We start from the raw sequence: 20,437 nt of genomic DNA on the forward strand, positions 1-20,437 counted from the left end.
CCAGCAAGTATATAAGAGGACGGCCCGGCCTGCCTATCTCTTTCTATTCCCTTACAGGGCTACGCTCAAATTGACAAAGAGGCATGTGCCATTCCCTCTAATGCAGATCTGGGGTAGGGTGGGTTTACACATGTGCCCATCAAGCTGTGTGTGGGAATTATCCCTCCGTGTGTGGTGCTGTCAGGAGGGGGTCGTGCAAATGCTGCATGTTGTGCAGAATGGAAATATTTAGGTGCGATGTTCTATCCACGGATGCAGCTTGCAGAAGGGAAATTCAAGAGGGCGAGGGAGCATGGGTCCACTGTGGGGAGTGGAGTGCATTTCTTGCACACTGATGCACAGTCAGGGGATAATGTTTATACTTTGAATAACTTGCCTTGCTGGTTTGTTCATATCGAGCTGTTCTTTGGATTATGGTTTAAAATGATGGCTGGCAACCCCTTATAACATATAACTTATGGAAATAATGGATAAGTATAAGCTAGATATTATTCAATATGCAGTTAATACTGAAATGTAGAGGACCCATGTTGGGGTGGAGGGAAGTCTCAGTACTTAATTATACAAGTTTACTTCATTTCCAACACTTTAGTATTTCTTTTGTGTATATTCTTGATGGAAAAGGATAACCGTGATGTATTTTGAAAAACCAATAAAGATTAAACTTGGAGCAAAAGTCAACTGTTCATGGTCCCCTTTAGAGTTACCATGAATAGTTTTCTTTTTAATTGGCAGCTTCTGCTTTTATTGTGAGGTGGCTCCTAGTTTGCCCCGTTAAATTTATCCGGGGATATTTCCACAAACACACCCCAAGCTATATACTCTGGTCGCCTGGTTTTGTTTTGTTGTCTTATTCTTTACTTATGGAATGCTATGGTGCTGTTTCTCTTTTTTCTTTTCTCTCTTTCATTTACGTCTCACCATGTTTGGTGCACATATAATTATGTACTTTTTGAACTTTCAATAATTTTTTATTTAAATTGCTGTTCGCCTCTAGCCTTTTCTTTTATTATCTCCATGGTTCTCAGGCGCCCGTCTTCCTTCCTACGTCGAGGCTGGCTGCCTTATTGACCGGAAGGCCTACTCCTACTTCCGGCTTTGGCGGGGCCCGGCGTTGCCTTCGCTTTCCCTCGAAAATAAATATCTTGTCTGTTTGTTTCGTGAGGGAGGAAGCGATGAGTCTGGCGGACCCACTGGACGTGAAGGCGGCTCTGCAGGCCCGAAACGACCCTGCTTTGGGTATGTTGGCTTCGGCGGCCGTTGCGGGGGGTTGGGCTAGATGACCCCCGGGGGTCCCCTCGCGGGGCCCTCAAAGTCTGAACGTTTTTGATCCGCTCGCTCTTGGTCCGATTGGGAAGACATTAGCCCGCTCACAGCTCACAGAGCTGCGGATCATGCGGCAGGAGCCTTCCAGGACCGCAGCAAAAAACGGCTCGCTTCCTTCTGACGCCGTGAAATGTTTACGAAGCCCGTAATAAAATATCACGGGGTTTGCGTCCGGCGTTAGCCCTGCTCGGAGTAGACCTGTTGAAAACTGTGGGACATGGCTGGAGAAATCCAGCCAGATGGGCGGGGTATAAATAATGAAATTATTATTATTATTATTAGCCCGATGAGCGGGTATAAATATAATCACCACCACCACCACCACCATCATAAATAATTGTATTTTATTATTGGCTAACTCGGGTTCCATTAATCTCGACAGGTCTGTGCTTCAGTATAACTGTAACTTGGGATGCAGCCCCTCAGTTCTTGGAAAATGCCACAGGGGTTTTGGGTTTGGTTCCAAAGGATGTGTTTTCGTTTGTTTGTTTGTTTGTTTGTTTGTTGCATTGCAATGACATCTTCTAGATATGGCAAAAGAATAAGATAGCATCCAAACTGCTAGAAAGCTAGTGGAAAACTCCATGTTTTGAGTCCTTATTGCTTCACTTAAATGTAATGGGTGTTTTTTTTTATGTCCTCAACTATTCAAATTAGGGAAAGAGCAAAAAAATGACTCTGCTGTAACTAAGGCCAATTGGATATAATAATAATAATAATAATAATAATAATAATAATAAATAATAATTTTATTGTTTACAACCCGCCCATCTGGCTGGGTTTCCCCAGCCACTCTGGGTGGCTCCCAACAGAATATTAAAAACACGACAAAACATCAAACATTAAAAACATCCCTAAACAGGGCTGCCTTCAGATGCCTTCTAAAAGTCAGACAGTTGTTTATTTCCTTGACATCTGGTGGGAGTGCGTTCCACTGGGTGGGCGCCACCACCGAGAAGGCCCTCTGCCTGGTTCCCTGCAACCTCACTTCTCTCAGTGATGGAATCGCTAGAAAGCCCTCGGAGCTGGACCTCAGTGTCCGGGCTGAACGATGGAGGTGGAGATGCTTGAGGGCCAAAATGGGTTACCCGACTTGGTTGCAGATAATAAAAAGCATACGGTACTTTAAAAGGTTCTGCTTACCTTTGTTTGTTTGGTAAAAGTGTATACGCCTCTTGATTGTTCTTGGGTTTTTTTAAGACTCAAAAGCAGTTTACAAAAGGTGAAACAATAAAATAAAAGTCACAACCGTACTCTAGCAAGTGCAAAAAGAGTATGTTGCGACTTCACTGGAAAAATGCCAAAAGTTGAAGAGATGGGTGGGTGAATTTGCAGGCTGAAGATTGAGGGATGAGCTTTCTCACCTTTCATAAATGTGGAAAATAAGGCAGCCTTTATTTATGCTTGTTCAGATCACCCAGCAATGTTCTCTGGGTGACCCACAGCATAAAATAATTTTAGCAGGGATCTTGCATTACTCTGCTCTTTAGTGTTTAGGGTTTTTAAGTGCTTGTTATTTAGTTGTATTTTGTGTGCTTATTCATTGGGGTTTTTAATTTTGTATTTACATGATTAGTATTTGTGTGCACACGTATACACATTTGATAAAAATCTATGACATCTGTTACAGATTCAAACGATAATTCTCCTGATGAAGGATTAATAGAAGACTTCACTGTTATAGACAAGAAAGCTGTGGAGCAGCTAACAGAAGGGCTGATTTCACATTATTTACCTGATCTACAACGATCAAAACTATCCTTAAAAGAGCTAACGTATGTAAACAATCAAAATGCATTTGTGTGTTTTTTTCTTTCAAATGCTAAATACTGTAGATTGTAAGGAAAGAATAAGTCTCCTTTTATATTTGACTCTTCTGGCAGGCAGCATTTGCTCTTCACTAAATTCTGTAATTGAATACGTGGTTTTATTGTGAAATATGTGTAAACTATTGCGTTCTTCTTTCAGACAGAACCAAGAAGTACTACTAGAAACTCTGCAGCAAGAAATCTCAAAGTTTAAAGAATGCAATTCTGTTCTTGATATCAATGTGCTGGTAAGTGAGTTCTGTCAGACAACTCAGTTTTAAAGACCATGTGTTTGTACAAAAACACTACATATGGAATCTTGTATTTTGAGAAAATCTATGCTAAGTGGGGCAACCTAAACACAGGATAACTAACCACAACCAGGGAAATCTCATTCTGAAGTTTCATATCTTGCATATTTATATTCACAATTGTCTCTCCTCTAAGATTGCAGTCCTTTGCACATGTAACATGGGAGTACAGTGGTAACTTGGTTCTCAAACTTAATCCGTTCCGGAAGTCTGTTCCAAAACCAAAGCGTTCCAAAACCAAGGTGCACTTTCCCATAGAAAGTAATGCAAAATGGATTAATCTGTTCCAGACTTTTAAAAACAACCCCTAAAACAGCAATTTAACATGAATTTTACTATCTAATGAGACCATTGATCCATAAAATAAAAGCAATAATCAATGCACTGTACTATAAAATAAATAATACAGTACTGTAGATTATAAAAATTAAAATTTATTTATTTTCTTACCTGCAATGATGATAGTTATTGTTTGGATGGGGGATTTTATCCATTTCCGCAGTCACAAAATCATTCAGTAGCTGAACTGGGTTCCACACAGTCACAAAAACAAATGAACCGAAAAAGCCTCAAAAACAAAAACGCAAAATAAGTAGCAAAAACAAAAGTGCCAAATTTAGCCCGTTCCAGAAGTCCGTTTGACTTCCAAAATGTTGGGAAACCAATGCACAGCTTCTGATTGGTTCAGGTGCCCTGAAACAATAACTAACTGCCGCATCAGATGTTCAGCTTCTGAAAAACGTTCGAGAACCTGAACACTTACTTCCGGGATTTTGCCGGTTGGTAACCAAGGCGTTTGAGAACCAAGGTATCACTGTACTTCCCATCACACACTGTGAGACTTACTTTTGAGCAAACATACATAAATGAGAGTTGGCATTTAATGCCTGAAAAACTGGCTAAAATTTATAAAACAAAGTTCTAAAATGTGCTGGAGGTGTAACACAGAGGTAGGATCAATGTATCATATTTGGTGGGTGTGCAAAGAAATAAGACCTTTCTGGAATGAGGTCCATGAAGAAATAAAAAAGATTTATAAAAAGTCATTTCGTAAAAAGCCAGAAGCATATTTGCTGGGATTAGTTACAAATGAGATCCCCACAAATAAGAGAATGATATTCCCATACGCATCTACCACGGCAAGAGTGCTCATAGAGAGGAATTGGAAAGAAAATAAAATACCAACAATAATTGAGTGGCAAAATAAGTTTCTTGAATACACCGAAACAGCAAGTGGACACCACTTATTAGAGGACAATCAAAGCAAAGTCTGTTAAAGAATTGGGAATGTGTGAAGGAATATACAAAGAAACATTGTTCAGAGACAGAAATGAAGCTTGTAAGGGGGGGAAACAATAAAACAAAATAAATATAAAATATATTATAAAATAAAGTATAACAACAACAACAACAAAGACAACATTTGTAAAACAAAGTAGCATAGATGGAAGGAAGTCGCATTTTAGTTTATGTTAAATTAGATTATAAGTTTATGATAAGGTGGTGGGTGGGATGGGGGAAGGGTTGGTGTGATATCTTTTTATGTATTTTTTGTATTTGTATATGTATTTTCTGAGGTTTATTTGTACTTATTTGTAATTTTTCTTTTGGCATCTGCATTAAATTTAATAAAATTAAAAAGCAAAACAAAAAGAGAGAGTGCAGGTCAGTCTTCAGGAGTAGCTCTTGATGTGGTATGACCTTTTAAAATAGATGGATTTTTAGCATATTCTAGCATCATACATCCCAATCATTATGCACGTTTACGTGGAAGTAACTCTCACTGAGAAGGTGGAACTTAACTTCCAAGGTCGTACGCATTATATAACAACTTTTCACTTACCTCAGTAACTTCAGGCAGTTATGTGAGTTGCTGATTTTGAAGTTATATGTTCTACTGAATTCTTGCTTTTTTTGTTGTCGCTCTCTTAAGTTTTCAGAAGCAAAGTACTATCACAACAAGTTGGTAAACATTAGGAAAGAGATGCTGCTGCTGCATGAGAAAACATCAAAGTTGAAAGTGAGTTTTGTTTCACTTTGACTAACAAAGGATAGAGTACTGCTTATTTCTTTGTTCTTTGAGGTCTTACAGATCAAGTTTGATCTTCATGCTCTGCTTTTGCTTTATATTTCCATTGGGAACTAGCATTTTCTTAATTTTCCAGTTTTTCAAGTAGTTATCTTTCTGATGAAAGGCTTGTGTACAGCAGAATCCCTAGTACCATTAATGCCACCCATGAGGAGAATTAATCAGGCTACCGGAGAGTAGTTACCATAATATTATGATATTGCAATCTTGTTAGTATGTTTGGGCTGCAATAATCTATACTTAGTGAGACTTACCGGTACTTCTTTGTTAATATACATGATATCCAGTTGTACATCTCAGATTTAGGTCTCTAATGAATGAAGGTGACAGTCCTATGCTTGCTTACCAGCAAGCAAGCACCACTTAACAAAACAGAACTTCCCTACAAGTAAGCATACATGGGCTATATTAAAATTATCTATAGATGCTACCTAATGATCAGTTTATCTTTTATTCATACATAAGCTAAATATTCAGTCTGTACTGTATATTGGCTACTCATAAGTTTTTCAGTTGCTGTACGGGTAGGAGTGTATGTAAATATAAATACAGAATCTATTAACAGATTTTTTTTAGAATTGTTTGTGTGTGTTGCACATAATTTTTCCTTAGATAGACAAACAGCACTCCCTGTAATAGCACACTCAGGTGGTGAGGGCTGGTAGAAAAAGAATAAAAGCAAGGCTGATGGAAAATAAAAAGAAGGTACAGTCGTACCTTGGATCTCGAACAAACACCTGGGCTCCTGAACAAATAGGCTCCCGAACGATCAAAACCCGAAAGTGAGTGTTTTCAAACGATTTTCGGAAGCCAAACGTCCAACTCGGCTTCCAATTGGCTGGAGGAGCTTCCTGCAGCCAATCATAAGCCGTGCTTTGCTTTCCGAACATTTTGGAAGTCGAATAGACTTCTGGAACGGATTCTGTTCATCTTCCAAGGTACGACTCTATTGTCATCGGGCTCTGTGGGAGGGACCTGTGAGGTTGCAGAAGGACTAAATATCAACTTAGGGAGCATTCCACACACCCCTATAAAAAGCCTGATGTTGTCTGGGCACACTGAATAGCCATGGAATCCAGTAAAGGTAAAGGGACCCCTGACCATTAGGTCCAGTCGCGGATGACTCGGGTTGTGGTGCTCATCTTGCTTTATTGGCCGAAGGAGCCGGCGTACAGCTTCCGGGTCATGTGGCCAGCATGACAAAGCCACTTCTGGCGAACCAGAGCAGTGCACGGAAACGCCATTTACCTTCCCGCTGGAGCGGTGCCTATTTATCTACTTGCACTTTGACGTGCTTTCGAAGTGGTAGGTTGGCAGGAGCTGGGACCGAGCAACGGGAGCTCACCCCATCACGGGGATTCGAACCACTGACCTTCTGATCGGCAAGCCCTAGGCTCTGTGGTTTAGACCACAGCACCACCCGCGTCCATGGAATCCAGTATTGAGTGTCAATTGGAAAAGCAAGTGGGGAAAATGTGTGAGTGGGGAAGAGGACAGGATACTATGCTTAGAGAGAATGGCTGGCTAAAATCCTGAACAGGAGCGCTTCTGTTAGGAGAGAGGATCCACTGTGACATTATGTTGCAAATCCCACTTGTTTTTTTGGGGGGGCGGGGGGAGTTCTCTGAAAAACCTCAGGGGAAATAACAGGATAATGTTGCTGCTGTGCTGTCAAATCTAATTCTACAGCTTCAGGAAAGTCACATTCTTTTCTGGCTTTTTATTTCAGAGAAGAGCTCTCAAACTCCAACAAAAGAGGCAGAAAGAAGAACTGGAACGAGAGCAGCAACGGGAAAAAGAGCTTGAAAGAGAGAAACAGTTAACCGCCAAACCCGCTAAAAGAACATGAAAGCCGAACATGTATTGGCTTGTCGAACTAATTACACTATTCTCTGGACTTGGTGGGGAGGCCCATGTCGCACCTCATGAACCTGATGTTCTTACTTGCCAAGAAGTCTATTAGTTCAGTATTAGCGTTTCCAGGTTGCTATTTCCTAATCGGGAAAGCAGGAACAGGGAGCTTACCAGCAGCTCAGGATGCTTTTTTGATTAACGCTACAGCTTAACGTTGCTGCGTCAGCCTTTTCCTTACTTCCCACAAATAGAATTTTGCATTCTTTAACAACAACTTAGATGGTCTTAGGTTGGTGCATCCTTGTCCCATGTATGAATGTTTTGTTGATAGCTGACCTCTACCTCATTAACTGTAGGCTTAATCTTTAAGTCTGGTTTACAGTTCTTGGCTCGTTGATTCTCCCTTCCCTGTTGCCATGTACAAAATAAGCATGGCAGCTGTAGACGGACTAGGAATGAGAAGCCCATATGACAACCTTGTCCGTTTTATTTCAACTCTGAGAACATAAGGCACTGCTGGCGAAGTGAGGCTTTTAGATCCAATTATGTCGTCTTCCGATCATGTCAGAATTAAAGTGTCTGTAAAAACCCACAGCAAATAAGTGGTGCGCTCTTGCATAGCACTGATTTCAGTGGTGGCAGTAGCGAAGTTTACGTGGCAAAACTCTTGGCTCTGCATACGCTGCAGGTTCCTGCTGAAATTGCAAAATGTGGATGATACAGGGCCCTCCAGATGTGGTAATACTACAACTCCCATAAGCCCTAATCAGCACAACACAAACAACAGTCAGGGGTGATGGTAGTTCTAGTCTAGCAGCATCTCAAGAGCCAAACGTTCCCCATCCCTTCCATATTTAAACTCCCATGTTTAGAGGGTTGGAGGGTTAGGGGCAGGCATCCCCAACCTTCGGCCCTCCAAATGTTTTGGACTACAATTCCCATCATCCCTGACCACTGGTCCTGTTAACTAGGGATCATGGGAGTTGTAGGCCAAAACATGGAGGGCCACAGGTTGGGGATGCCTGGATTAGGATGATGGTTGGAGGGTTAAGGGTGGGGGCTAGAGGGTTAGAAAGGATTAGAGACATATCTAGGGAGCCCCTTGAAAGTTCTGGTAGATTGTAACCATTGGTTCCGGCTTTCATAGTGGTGCTCCGTCGCAAGTGCTTTTAGAATTGTGGTTCAATATGCATTGCAATGACATCTAGATATGGCAAAAGAATAGGATGACATCTGAACCGCTAGAAAGCTAGTGGAAAACTCCCATGTTTTGAGTCCTTATCGCATCACTTCAGTTTCACGTGTGTGTTTTTTATGTCCATGTTTCTGTGTCCTCAACTACTCAAATTATGGAAAGAGCAAAAATTGACTGCTGTAACTAAGGCCAATTGGATTTCAAACAATCTTGGGGGGCCAAAATGGGTTACCCGACTTAGTTGCAGATAATAAAAAGCATACTTTAAAAGGTTCTGCTTGCCTTTTAAAAATAAATTTAATTGTGTACTTCTCAGTGGGGGGAAATACCTGATAGTTGCTGTGGTTTCCACTTAAGTCCAGGAGGGTTTTATTATTTTTGTTTCGGGACAGAGTATCTCCTGTTAAAACACCTTATTTGTAATCAAATGTAAATGAAATTAGATTGCAGATAGATATAGATATATATAGCTTAATTAATTCCAATAAAATGGAAAAAATAAAGAGACACAATATGAAAAAAATAAAGAGAAACAATTCAACCAACTCTGGTATATCAAACATCTTTGTCTTTAACTTAATAATGTTTTAATTTTAATTTTTATGCCTATTATTTCACTTCCCTCTCCCTTTAGGGGGAAGAGTGTGTTCCATCCTTCTTTTCTGTAAGAGCGAACAAGAGAACTTTCATCAGACTTGTGAAATAATGCATTTTCAAACATTCTGAAAGGAAACTTGCAGGAACTTGTGCTAGCTAGAGTTATCACATGCATTACATTGTGATTCTCTCTTCCCTTAAATCTAGGGATTACTTGTCTACAAAATTGCCAAACGGGCAGATACTAGCCCATTTGTTTAGGGCTTGTTCTTTGTAAAACCAGCGTGACTTCCAACAATTAAAATTCCCTTTTTTAAAACCCCGCAACTTGCCAGGTCATATTTTGTATTAGAAATTAAAAGTTTGTTTTAATAATAAAAGTTGGCCCTTTCAATGCTTATATTGCATAGAGAAAATGTATTGTTAGTTACAGTCTAAGCTTTTAGAAAGAAACCCTATTCTATGTGGTGGGCATGCCCTATCAAACAAGGTTTGGGGAATTTTAAAAATGAAATGGACAGAATTATAGGTTCTATTATTATGCCAAACCTTCAAATGGCCTTATCTATTTTTTTGTGGAAGTCTGGAAATGACAATTCACAAGGAACTAGTCACTTAAGTCACTGTAGCCAAGAGTTGTTGTTGTTGTTGTTTAGTCGTGTCTGACTCTTCGTGACCCCATGGACCAGAGCATGCCAGGCACTCCTGTCTTCCACTGCCTCCCGCAGTTTGGTCAGCCAAGAATTAGAAAAGCACTACTCTGGACCGTTATGAAGTGATTAGATAAGAAACTTACCATTGGTATATGTGTTTATAAATTCTTGTGCGGTTTCTGGGCCCATAAATTTGGTTCCCGGTGATGGATACTCAAGTTTGGAGCGTTAAAATGTCATAATGAAACCCAGATTTATTTATTTTTCTTTTTTGCTGTTAACAAGTATATTTTGCAAAATCACAAAGAACACGCCTTTTCTCATCTCAACTACAGGTTTTCTTGGTTTTGTTGAAAACCTTTTCAGCACTTCCTTCTCAAATTCCTCCTCCCCCCAGGCAGTTTTTCTGTGCACACTCAGTAAGCAGAGCCGTGTGTGTGTGTGTGTGTGTGTGTGTTTGTTTGTATGTATGTATGTTTAGGGGTATGCATACCCCTGCACCCCCCCCCCCGAAAAAAGCGCACTGTGTGTGTATGTAATTTTTATTAAATTTTCTGTTTTACAATTTACTCATTTCACATCCTTAAAATATCAGTGACTTTCCTTCTTCTCTTTCCATGGTTCATTTTGCATAACGTAAATCCCTGCATATTTTACATAAACTAAACCATTCAGTATTCCATTATTACATCCATCAAAATTTATTTACACTGTTGAATTAATCTTAATGCTGCCAACCGTTTTCAAGCGTACACTGTTTCCCCACATATATTCAATAAATATTTTCCACCTTTCTCTAAACATGTTGTTCTTGTTCAATATGCTTAGTCTGCAAGGTGCGCATATTCCATCATCTTAGGCTGCCATTCTTGGATTTTTTAAAAACTGCACTGTGTGCTCATGCACTGAAGTGTCTTGGGCAACCCCGGTGTGTCTCCTGTATCCTGCTTTGTATCCCATGTAGGGAGCTGCTTTTTCCAGGTCCGACCATTTGTCCATCTGGTACAGTCAAAGGCGACTATGGAGTTGCGGCACTCATCTCGCTTTCAGGCCAAGGGAGCCGGTGTTTGGCCACAGACAGCTTCCCGAGTCATGTGGCCAGCAGGACTAAACCTGCTTTCGAACTGCCAGTGTGGTGTAGTGGTTACGAGCGGTGGACTCCTAATCTGGTGAACCGCGTTTGATTCCCCGCTCCTCCACATGCAGCTGCTGGTTGACCTTGTGCTAGTCACACTTCTCTGAAGTCTCAGCCTCACTCACCTCACAGAGTGTTTGTTGTGGGGGAGGAAGGGAAAATAGATTAACTGCTTTGAGACTCCTTCGGGCAGTGATAAAGCGGGATATCAAATCCAAACACTACTACTTCTAGGTTGGCAGAAGCTGGGACAGAACAACGGAAGCTCACTCCGTCGCGGGGATTCGAACCGCCAACTTTCTGATCGGCAAGCCCAAGAGGCTCAGTGGTTTAGACCTATCTCGGTACTGTCCACACTGACTGGCAGCAGCTTGCCAAGGTTTCAGAAAGAACAACCCCCCCCCTCCACCTGCAAATGGCTGGAGCTGCAGGCGTGAGAATTTTCTTGGTACACAGACACCCAGGGATCAAATAAGCTACTGCTTCAGGGAGATGCTGCTGTAGCAAGACTGATATGTTATCACTGCCTAACACTACAGTATGTGAGCCTTGAGCAGGTTTGCCAGACAAACATGTTGAGTTTACAGATTAATTTAGCGCTCGTACCCCTGCGCTCAAAAGGTCAACAAGCCCTGAGCATGCAAATAATGACAACCAGCTTCCGCAGTGCAAGGCACCTACAGAAGTGGGGAAGATCATGACTCCTGTGTTTGAGAGCGATTACGGTATCTCTGCTGTGTCAATGCCACTAGAGACAGTTTTAGGGCAGCGCACAGGGTGCCACACTGCAGAGGGCGCCAAAACAATGCTGCAGAACAGAGCATGAGAGGTGGGAGGGGCCTCCAAATTTTAGCTTTGCACAGGGTGGTCTAAACCGCCGAGCCTCTTGGGCTCGCCGATCGGAATTTCGGTGGTTCAAATCCGTTTGACGGTGGTGAGCTCCTGTTGCTCTGTCCCAGCTCCTGCCAACCTAGCAGTTCGAAAGCACACCAGTGCAAGTAGATAAATAGGTCTTGCTGTGTCGGGAAGGTAAACGGCGTTTCCGTGCACTCTGGTTTCCGTCACGGTGTCCCATTGCGCCAGAAGCGGTTTAGTCCTGCTGGCCACATGACCCGGAACGCTGCCTGTGGACAAACGCCAGCTCCCTCAGCCTGAAGCGAGATGAGCGCCACAACCCCATAGTTGCCTTTGATTGGACTTAACCGTCCAGGGGTCCTTTACCTTTGCCGCTGAAATTGGAGAGCTCAAAAGTCCGGCTTGGGGTGCACGGCTGCATTCTCTTCTGGGCAAAAGCCACTAGCTTGACTCAGAAATACAATGGAGTTCACCTCCAGGGGTGAAGTCAATCCGCTGCAGAATCACAGTGCTTGCCGTGATTGCAGAAACTGGTAACTTCTAACTCCTAACTGCTGCCTCTCATGGGTGTAGTGGGGAGGCCTAAATCAAGTAAATCATTACAAAATACTCTTATTTATTTATTTATCTATCTCTTTATACTTTTCAATTTTATACATTTCACTGATTTCACAATCATTTTGACATTTCAAAACTTGACTTCCTTCCCCCTCTTTCTGCGTTCCTTAAATTTATTTTTAATATCTTCTGCGTATCCAAATTAACTTAGTTTGCTCATTTATTCATCTTCTGTAAATATATACTCTTATAAAAACTGCAGGTTGTTACAATAATCCTGCCAGTGTTTTCATCCGCTTAGAATTTATCTGTAAACATTCAACAAACCATTTCCATCATTTGTTTATTTTTAAAAAAATTGTTATCTTGATTTCTTATTCTTCCGGTCTTCTTCTTTAGCTGCGATTCCTGCCTTGCACCGGGTTGGGCCAGATGACCGCACGGGGTCCCTTCCAACTCTACGATTCTACGCGAATTGTGTTAATTCCAATGGGCCTACTCTTGAGTAAAACTGAGTTGGGTGCAACCCATTGCCAGCCAATAAAAGAGGGTGCGTGTGTTTACAGATAACTCCATGCAGTCCAGAGTCTAAAATCACCTAAGCGCACCGGCGTTTCTGGAGCGCCCAGAATTTATTGGGCAGGGAAACATCATGCCGGGGCGCAAGTTTGATCCGGAGAGGGAGCGGCGTTTGTTTGCCTTCAGCCCCGGCCTCAGCCCGGCCTCTCCGGACTCTTCCCTCTGATAGGCGAAAGAGCAGCTCTTGCGCAACAGGCGGGCGGAGGCTGCGCAGCCATCGGGCAGCAGCTCTGAAATGAAGGAGAGCAGAACTGGGAAGTCGGTTTCTTTCTCTTTGGCCGGTGAGTTCCCTTTCCTAGGGGGATCAGGGTTGAAGTTACCTGCTCCTTCCTTCCTTCCTTCCTTCCTTTCTTCCTTTCTTTCTTTCTGGCAGCGTTCCTTTCTTCCTCTGCGCTTTTAACAGCTGCGCCAGGTGGAAATTCAACCGGTGAAGCTCCGCCCGTCGCGAGATCTTTTATTTTCCGCCAGCAAAACTCCACCGGGGGAGCTTGATGGGTTTGGAGGGAAACGAGGAACAGCAGGGCAAGAGGATTTTCGGCTTGGGATCAGCTGCAGCCGAGGTGGGGGGAACCGTGGCTCTTGGACTGCAGCTCCCATTAAGCCCAGGGAGCAGGGGCACTGGTCAGGGGAGATGGGAGTTCAGCCCCAACAGGGTCCCCACCCCCGGAATGACTGGCTTCGTTGCTGGCAAATGGGACAGAAGGGAGTGTTTCTGAGCATGTGTGGATTTGGCTGCAGCCCAGTAAGCTACTAAGCGGTGTTGACCGAGCGGGGGAAAAAATCATTTTCAATTTTATAAGATTTTGTTGGTTAATAGTTAATGAGAGAAATATTTCTCATGTATGGTGGAGGGGGGCGTTTCCTTTCATTTTTGTTGTATTTTGGGAATGTGTATATTTGTCACAGTGAAGCTCCATGTTAGGAGAGGCTTTCTTTCCTGGGTGACTGGAAAGGGTTGTGTCTTCTAAGATGCCACATTTTACCTGCAGTTTCACATCATTTGAAATCTATTGTTGGTATTGGAATTGGAATTGGAATTGGAATTGCTGGTGAAACACACTTGCCTGGTCAAACCAAAATCCATCTAGTCTGTTTCCATAAGAAGTTTGCCAGCAGGGTGTGATGGCCATGGGCCTTGTACCTGTCTCTAAAAAACAGGTATTGGGAGGTATACAGCCTAAGTTTGAGGTTCCTTTTGGATTTCACAGCTACAGAGCTTTCCTCCATGAAAAGTATTGCAGTTTTGTAATCTACAGCTGGCTGCTAGAGATAGGGTACCGCAGCTAGACTTACATTTGTTTGTGTGGTTGATTTGGGTGGTGTATAGGGTGTTGGGGGAAGGGGACACATCATGCTCCTTCTGGGGTAGTTTGTCCACCTTTGGTCCTCACCCTACACTCAGCTCCCACCTGTGGCTGCTAGAAGCTGTGAGCATGCGACAGCGGCCACACCCCAGAAATGGCTTTGATTGGCAGGCTAAAGCAGGTAAGGATAGCCAATGGGTCTCAAACCCTTGGTGAGTTAGGGACTTCCCCTGCATGCAAAGACAGGCTCCGGCAGATTGAACAGACAAGTGGGTCCAATGGTCAAGAAGGCGATTTTTGCTGAGGGAAGGGAAGGGCAGAAAGAACTTGTCAACCTGGAAAGGTAGCCCATCTAGGAGAAGGAAGACTCTGGTCCTAAACCCTTGCTGCCTTGAGGGATATATTTGGGAGAAGAAAAGGCTACAGAGTCAACCCTACACAAATCCAGAGTAGAGTCTTGATGCCTTATACGCCTCCTTCCGGCAACTCGTTTTAGCCAAGCTGGTACCAAATATATTGCTCTGCTTTCCTATGGACCACGTCAGTGAGGCTGTGGGGGGGGGGTCTTGTCTGGGCAGCCCAGGACCTCCACGCACTGCCCAGGCTTGTGGCCCGGGGAGATCAGTTTGGTGTTCCCTACACAGTGGTTCGACTTTGCCCCTGGAGCAGCGCTCTGTTGTCTTTTGAGACCAACGGATGCCAACAAGGAGATTGGTTTTTAGACTTGCAAAGTGCTTACTGGCCTCAAGCGGTATACATTGCTACTTCTAGATATGCACACTTCTGGTTGCGTATCCTTCAGGATGCGAACGCAGCAAACCCGGAAGTATTTTTCTGGGTTTCGCGCCACGTGCATGCACAGAAGCGCTCTACGCGCCACGCCCATGCACAAAACAGGCACCTCCGGATACGAATTCTTCGGGATTCGACCGGAGCTCCGGAACGAATCATGTGCGCAACTGGAGGTACCACTGTATAAATAAATACAGATTTTTTTTTAAGGAATTGCTACAAGGTAGTCTGTGCGGCTGATGGTCTGCTCAGTCATGTCTGTGGAAACTATCATAGAACCATTGGTTTGTCTGTAAGGAGGAAGTACTTGCCCCCCCCCCCACCTTATGTAGAGCATTGAGAAGTCATTAAGTTTGCTGGGTGTGTGATTCCCCCCCCCCACTTACATGACAGGCAGGAATTCAGCAGGTGGAGCGCTCCCCCTCCCAATAGAGGTGATGTAATGAGGAAGGCTCTGCTGCTTGAATTGCTGCCTTTACTACCCTTTTTTAAAAAAGCATAGCATTCCTTTCAGAAAGCGGCGATAACCCTAGAAGTCAGTGTCTCCTGACCTTTACAGTCAAATTGCATTGCACTTCTTTCGAAAGAGCTGTGGCTTAGGGGCAGAGCAAGTGCTTTGTATAGGGAAGGTTCTGGGTTCAATTCCTGACGTGAAAAGAATAAAGTGGCAGGTGATAGGATTGTTGCTACCAGTCCGAGTAGGCACTGCTGGGCTTGATGGAGCCTGGTGCAAGGCACTTCCTCTGTAAGGAAATGTGTACAGGACTGCAGCTGAATGGTTTATTGAAACCCCAGGGTGTGGCAAGGAAGCTAAAGAAACAAACTTAGGACCTTTGGCCTTGGATAATCAAATATAAGCTTACATTGACTTCTGTTCTGACCTTCCCTCTGGTAGGAAAAGCTTTTCTTGTGCAAGAAACGGGCATATAGGCAGCTTTTAGGACGGGGTGGGGGAACCTCAGGTCCAGGGGTCCAATGTGGCCCTCAAGCCTCTCTCTCTTTGGCCCTTAGGACTCTCCCAAGCCCTCCACCAGTGTTTTGGCCTTGGTGGAAAGTGACCTCCTTGAACTAGGGTAAAGCTGTGATTAATATTTTTTATTAGTTTTCAGTTACATTAATCCAATAATATCCTCATTATAACAATGCCAAATTATAATTCAATTCCTAATACAAATCATTCAAATACCAAATTATTTAGGTGGCCCCCCGCATGCTAGAATTGATGGTTTGACGGTTTACTTTGTTCCTGCCTTCCAAAAATCTTAGTGATTTCCATTACCTTCCCATCATAATAGTAATCCCTTACACAACGGCCGCAATATTTATAACTTCTATTCGTGTTAACACATTAAGAAATTTATAAGACTGCAAGTGAAGAACTCATGCTGTATCATTGCTTTCCCTGTGTGTGACATTTATTCTGTCCATGATGTTTCTTCCTGTCCTTGTCTGTCAATCTTATTCCCTGTGGTTGCTGCATACCGTCATGCCTCGAGCAGAGCATATATCCCAGTGTTGTTCCAAAAGTCTCTCCCTTGATAATGCTTCTCAGTTGCCTGGATGGAGGAAGGAAATGCTCCATTGTTTGGGCGCTGCATCTGGCTCCATCTGCCGCAGAGTTTTGAGCCTTAAGAAACCAGAGCCTTTTCAGATTGATGTTGGACTACAGCCCCCATCATCCATGACACCATTGGCCACGCCGACTGGGTCTGATGGGAGCTATAATCCAAAACATCTGGAGGGCACCAGGTTGGCGAAGGCTGGGCTAGAGAGAGCCTTTGTTGGGGGAAGCAGATTAGCTGTACTGGCCACTTAGCCCCACAGACAACCACCTGGATGACTGAATCTGAGGCAAAAGGGATGTTCTGCCAGTCCAGGATTTTGTACCCTAAGAGAAACTGGCTGCTTTTTACAGCTGTGCAAACTTCAAACCCCTTTGGGCAGGGGACTTGTATATTTTCCCTGGTGCTCTGTAAAGCATTCTTGCTGTTATTGCTATTGTTTATTTTGTTATCATCATAACTATTACATATTTTAATCTATTAACCGTGCATGTGTCACAAGTAGGGATCTGCACAAAAATAGGATGCTTACCAGATGTAGGGAAACTCCAGGCCTTGGAAAAGGCATCCCCAACCTTCGGCCCTCCAGATGTTTTGGACTACAATTCCCACCATCCCTGACCACTGGTCCTGTTAGCTAGGGATCATGGGAGTTGTAGGCCAAAACATCTGGAGGGCCGCAGGTTGGGGATGCCTGCCTTGGAGCCAAATGCAATTCTGATAGCCTCTCTATATGATGCTCTTCCCAGGCCTCACACCTCACTGACACTGCCTTGTACCCCAATTCTTTTTTACCTGTCAGAATGTGTCGTTGAACTGTGAAAACGCCTCCTGCTTGCCTGGTGGAGGATAAAGAGGGGTGTGTGAGAACAAGCCTACTGTACAAAGTAACATGTACATTTGTTGGTCCATCCGCTTTTTCTTCTGGCCCTGCCCTATTGGTCTTGTCCACTCAATCTGCCAGAACTTGTCTTTGCATGAGGGGGAAAACCCCAACTCACCGATGGTTTGAGACCCAACGGCTACCCCCCACCTGGTTTAGCCAGCCAGACGAAGCCATTCCCAGGGTGTGACTGCTGTCACATGCTGACAGCTCCTAGGAGCCACAGGTGAGAGGTGAGTGCACATTTAAAGAAGCACAATTAGCAGGAGAATAAAATATTAGCATAAGCATAGGATATATCTGCTGTGGTTGCTGCCAGTCCTGCCAAAGGTGGTTCATGGCAGGCAGTGACTATGTAAGACACTCTCAAGGCAAATCTAAAAAAAATAAAAATGCAGTATAAACGCCGACAATTGGAAAACACTGGCCTGTGAGGGCTCCAATTGGAGAACAGCCTTTACCAAAGGTGTCACGGGCTTTGAAGATGCTCGAACTCAGGATGAAAGGGAGAAACGTGCTAAGAGGAAGACACATTTGGCAAACCCTCACAGTGATCAGTGCTGGATTTACATATAAGCTAAACAAGCTATAGCTTAGGGTCCCACTCTCTTGGGACCCCCCCCCCCAAAAAAAATATACTACTTCTTAATTGTATTTCACTATTAATATACTTCTTCATTGTATTTCAGTTCAACAATTACTTTGATAAAATACATATTTTGTTATGTGCAAATGGCTTTAGAGACCTATTAGGTCCATAAATTACCATATAGCATATATTCAACACCAAAAACAGTGACAATTTGTTGCTGACAAAGGACAGCTGGACACATAAAGGGCCTCATTACCTTCAGTAGCTTAGGGCCTCATCAAACCTAAATCCGGCCCTGACCATGATCAACTCCTTCCCGGAAACCTATGTCCCCACTGTGGAAGGACGTGTGGATCCAGAATTGGCCTCCACAGTCACTTACTGTTAAAGCCGTGTTCATGGAAGACAATCTTACTTGGCTACGAGGGATCGCCAAAGAAGAAGATGTAAGTTCAGGCTCGATGACCTGGGTTTGCACAAAGAAGCAGCCAAGATGGTCCCCAATCCCTGCTAAATAGCTCCAGCCCAAGTAAATTTCAGCCCTTTCCTTGCTTGGCATTGGGATGGGCTGTATGTAGCATAAACAAGACCTTGGAGGACAGTGTCTCTGTTTTATATCAAGCATTTTCGCCATCCAGAAGACACTTTTATATGTGTGTTTACCTGACCTCTGGCTGCTGTTTTTGCAGCCGTAATTCTTTCAAACTAAACATATCACCGTTATGGTCTGTAGGGGTGGGATGAAATAGAAGTCCACGTTTTCCTGATTTTCACCATCTGTCTGCTATCACATGTTGTACCAGAGTCCAGAGCATAGGTCCTCCAGTTTCATGCTGAGAAAAGATGTACCTGGTAGATTTTTGTCAAAAAGCAGCCAAGTAATTTTGGCATAACATCGGGACATTAGCTCCGTGCAAGGCATGATGTATAGCAGCAACAACTGGCAAAAGATAGCCATAATGTAATATAATATAATATAATATAATATAATATAATATAATATAATATAATATAATATAATATAATATAATATAATATAATATAATATAATATAATATAATATAATATAATATAATATCACCCTGCCAACAAAGGTCCGTATAGTTAAAGCTATGGTTTTCCCAGTAGTAATGTACGGAAGTGAGAGCTGGACCATCAAGAAGGCTGATCGCCGAAGAATTGATGCTTTTGAATTATGGTGCTGGAGGAGACTCTTGAGAGTCCCATGGACTGCAAGAAGATCAAACCTATCCATTCTTAAAGAAATCAGCCCTGAGTGCTCACTTAGAAGGACAGATCCTGAAGTTGAGGCTCCAGTACTTTGGCCACCTCATGAGAAGGGAAGACTCCCTGGAAAAGACCCTGATGTTGGGAAAGATGGAGGGCACAAGGAGAAGGGGACGACAGAGGATGAGATGGTTGGACAATGTTCTCGAAGCTACTAACATGAGTTTGGCCAAACTGCGGGAGGCAGTGGAGGATAGGCGTGCCTGGCGTGCTCTGGTCCATGGGGTCACGAAGAGTCGGACACGACTGAACAACAACAATATTTTACAAGGACAGGAAGAAACAATATAGACAGAATAATAAAAACAAACAAACAAACAAACTTTTATTTGTATCCCACCCTCCCCGGCCGAGACCGGGCTCAGGATGGTTAATATCAAATATAAACATTGATATAAAATCGAACAATAATTAAATCACCTCTGAAAAATGTCACACAGGAAGAACAAGGATACAGTATGAGATCTTCACTTGTAGACTTAAAAACTATTTACAGTGTAATGTGTCACCTCGAAAAGAAGTTACAAATATTGCAGCTGTTGTATAAGGGATTACTATGATGACTGGAATGTAATTGAGATCAATAAGATTTTGGAACGCAGAAATAAAGTAAATCATCAAACCATCAATTCTAGCACGCTGGGGGGGGGGCCACCTAAATTATGTAATTTGGAATTTGAATGATTGATATAAGGAATTGTATTATAATTTGACACTGATATAATGAGGCTATTATTAGATTATTGTAATTGAAAACTAATAAAAATTATTACCAAAAAAAGCCAAGTAAAATAAGTCCGTTCAAGTTTCTAGTCCACAAGATGCTGCTGGCCGTGGACAGCATTTTGTGCTCTATAAAATACAGGTGGACACCAAACGTTTTCTTCGTTGCAATCACTCTTGGGACAGCTGCTCTTGGGTCTACTGAACTGTTGCACACAGAGGACTGTGGGGATTATATTGCGTGCTTTGCACCACTTTTTCACAATTTGAAGGAAGCTGCTGTTTAATCATTAAGCCACAGAGCCTGGTAGAGAAGGGAACTGCAGTCATCCCC

At 43.0% G+C, this 20,437-nt stretch overlaps 2 protein-coding genes across 4 annotated transcripts in view; both read left to right on the forward strand.

Moving 5' to 3' along the window:
- Positions 1-1,083: 1,083 nt before the first annotated feature.
- On the forward strand, positions 1,084-7,987 carry BLOC1S6 (biogenesis of lysosomal organelles complex 1 subunit 6). Of its 2 annotated transcripts, XM_033167502.1 has the most exons (5): positions 1,084-1,239; positions 2,957-3,101; positions 3,295-3,382; positions 5,379-5,465; positions 7,264-7,987. In XM_033167502.1, the coding sequence occupies exons 1-5, from the start codon at positions 1,176-1,178 to the stop codon at positions 7,381-7,383; spliced, it is 504 nt and encodes a 167-aa protein (XP_033023393.1). In that variant the 5' UTR covers positions 1,084-1,175; the 3' UTR covers positions 7,384-7,987. The 2 variants fall into 2 exon arrangements, with proteins under 2 accessions (XP_033023393.1, XP_033023394.1); XM_033167503.1 differs by lacking the exon at positions 5,379-5,465.
- A 4,982-nt stretch (positions 7,988-12,969) lies between these two features.
- Positions 12,970-20,437, forward strand: part of SQOR (sulfide quinone oxidoreductase) — a 31,238-nt gene continuing 23,770 nt past the window's right edge. The window contains exon 1 of one of the 2 annotated variants that reach the window (XM_033167303.1): positions 12,970-13,241. The gene's annotated coding sequence lies outside the window, so the exon portion shown is untranslated. Of the gene's footprint in view, positions 13,242-13,458; positions 13,521-20,437 lie in introns of those variants that run through there. The other variant, XM_033167304.1, reaches the window with a different exon arrangement.

The sequence above is a fragment of the Lacerta agilis genome, chromosome 13 (assembly GCF_009819535.1).
Source record: "Lacerta agilis isolate rLacAgi1 chromosome 13, rLacAgi1.pri, whole genome shotgun sequence".
NCBI lineage: Eukaryota > Metazoa > Chordata > Lepidosauria > Squamata > Lacertidae > Lacerta > Lacerta agilis.

Bases quoted from the DNA above. Each gene is read 5' to 3' on its own strand.
- BLOC1S6 (XM_033167502.1), top strand. From the start codon at position 1,176: ATGAGTCTGGCGGACCCACTGGACGTGAAGGCGGCTCTGCAGGCCCGA. The intron at 1,240-2,956 runs GTATGTTGGCTT...CATCTGTTACAG, and splicing joins CCGAAACGACCCTGCTTTGG to ATTCAAACGATAATTCTCCT. The intron at 3,102-3,294 runs GTATGTAAACAA...TTCTTCTTTCAG, and splicing joins CTATCCTTAAAAGAGCTAAC to ACAGAACCAAGAAGTACTAC.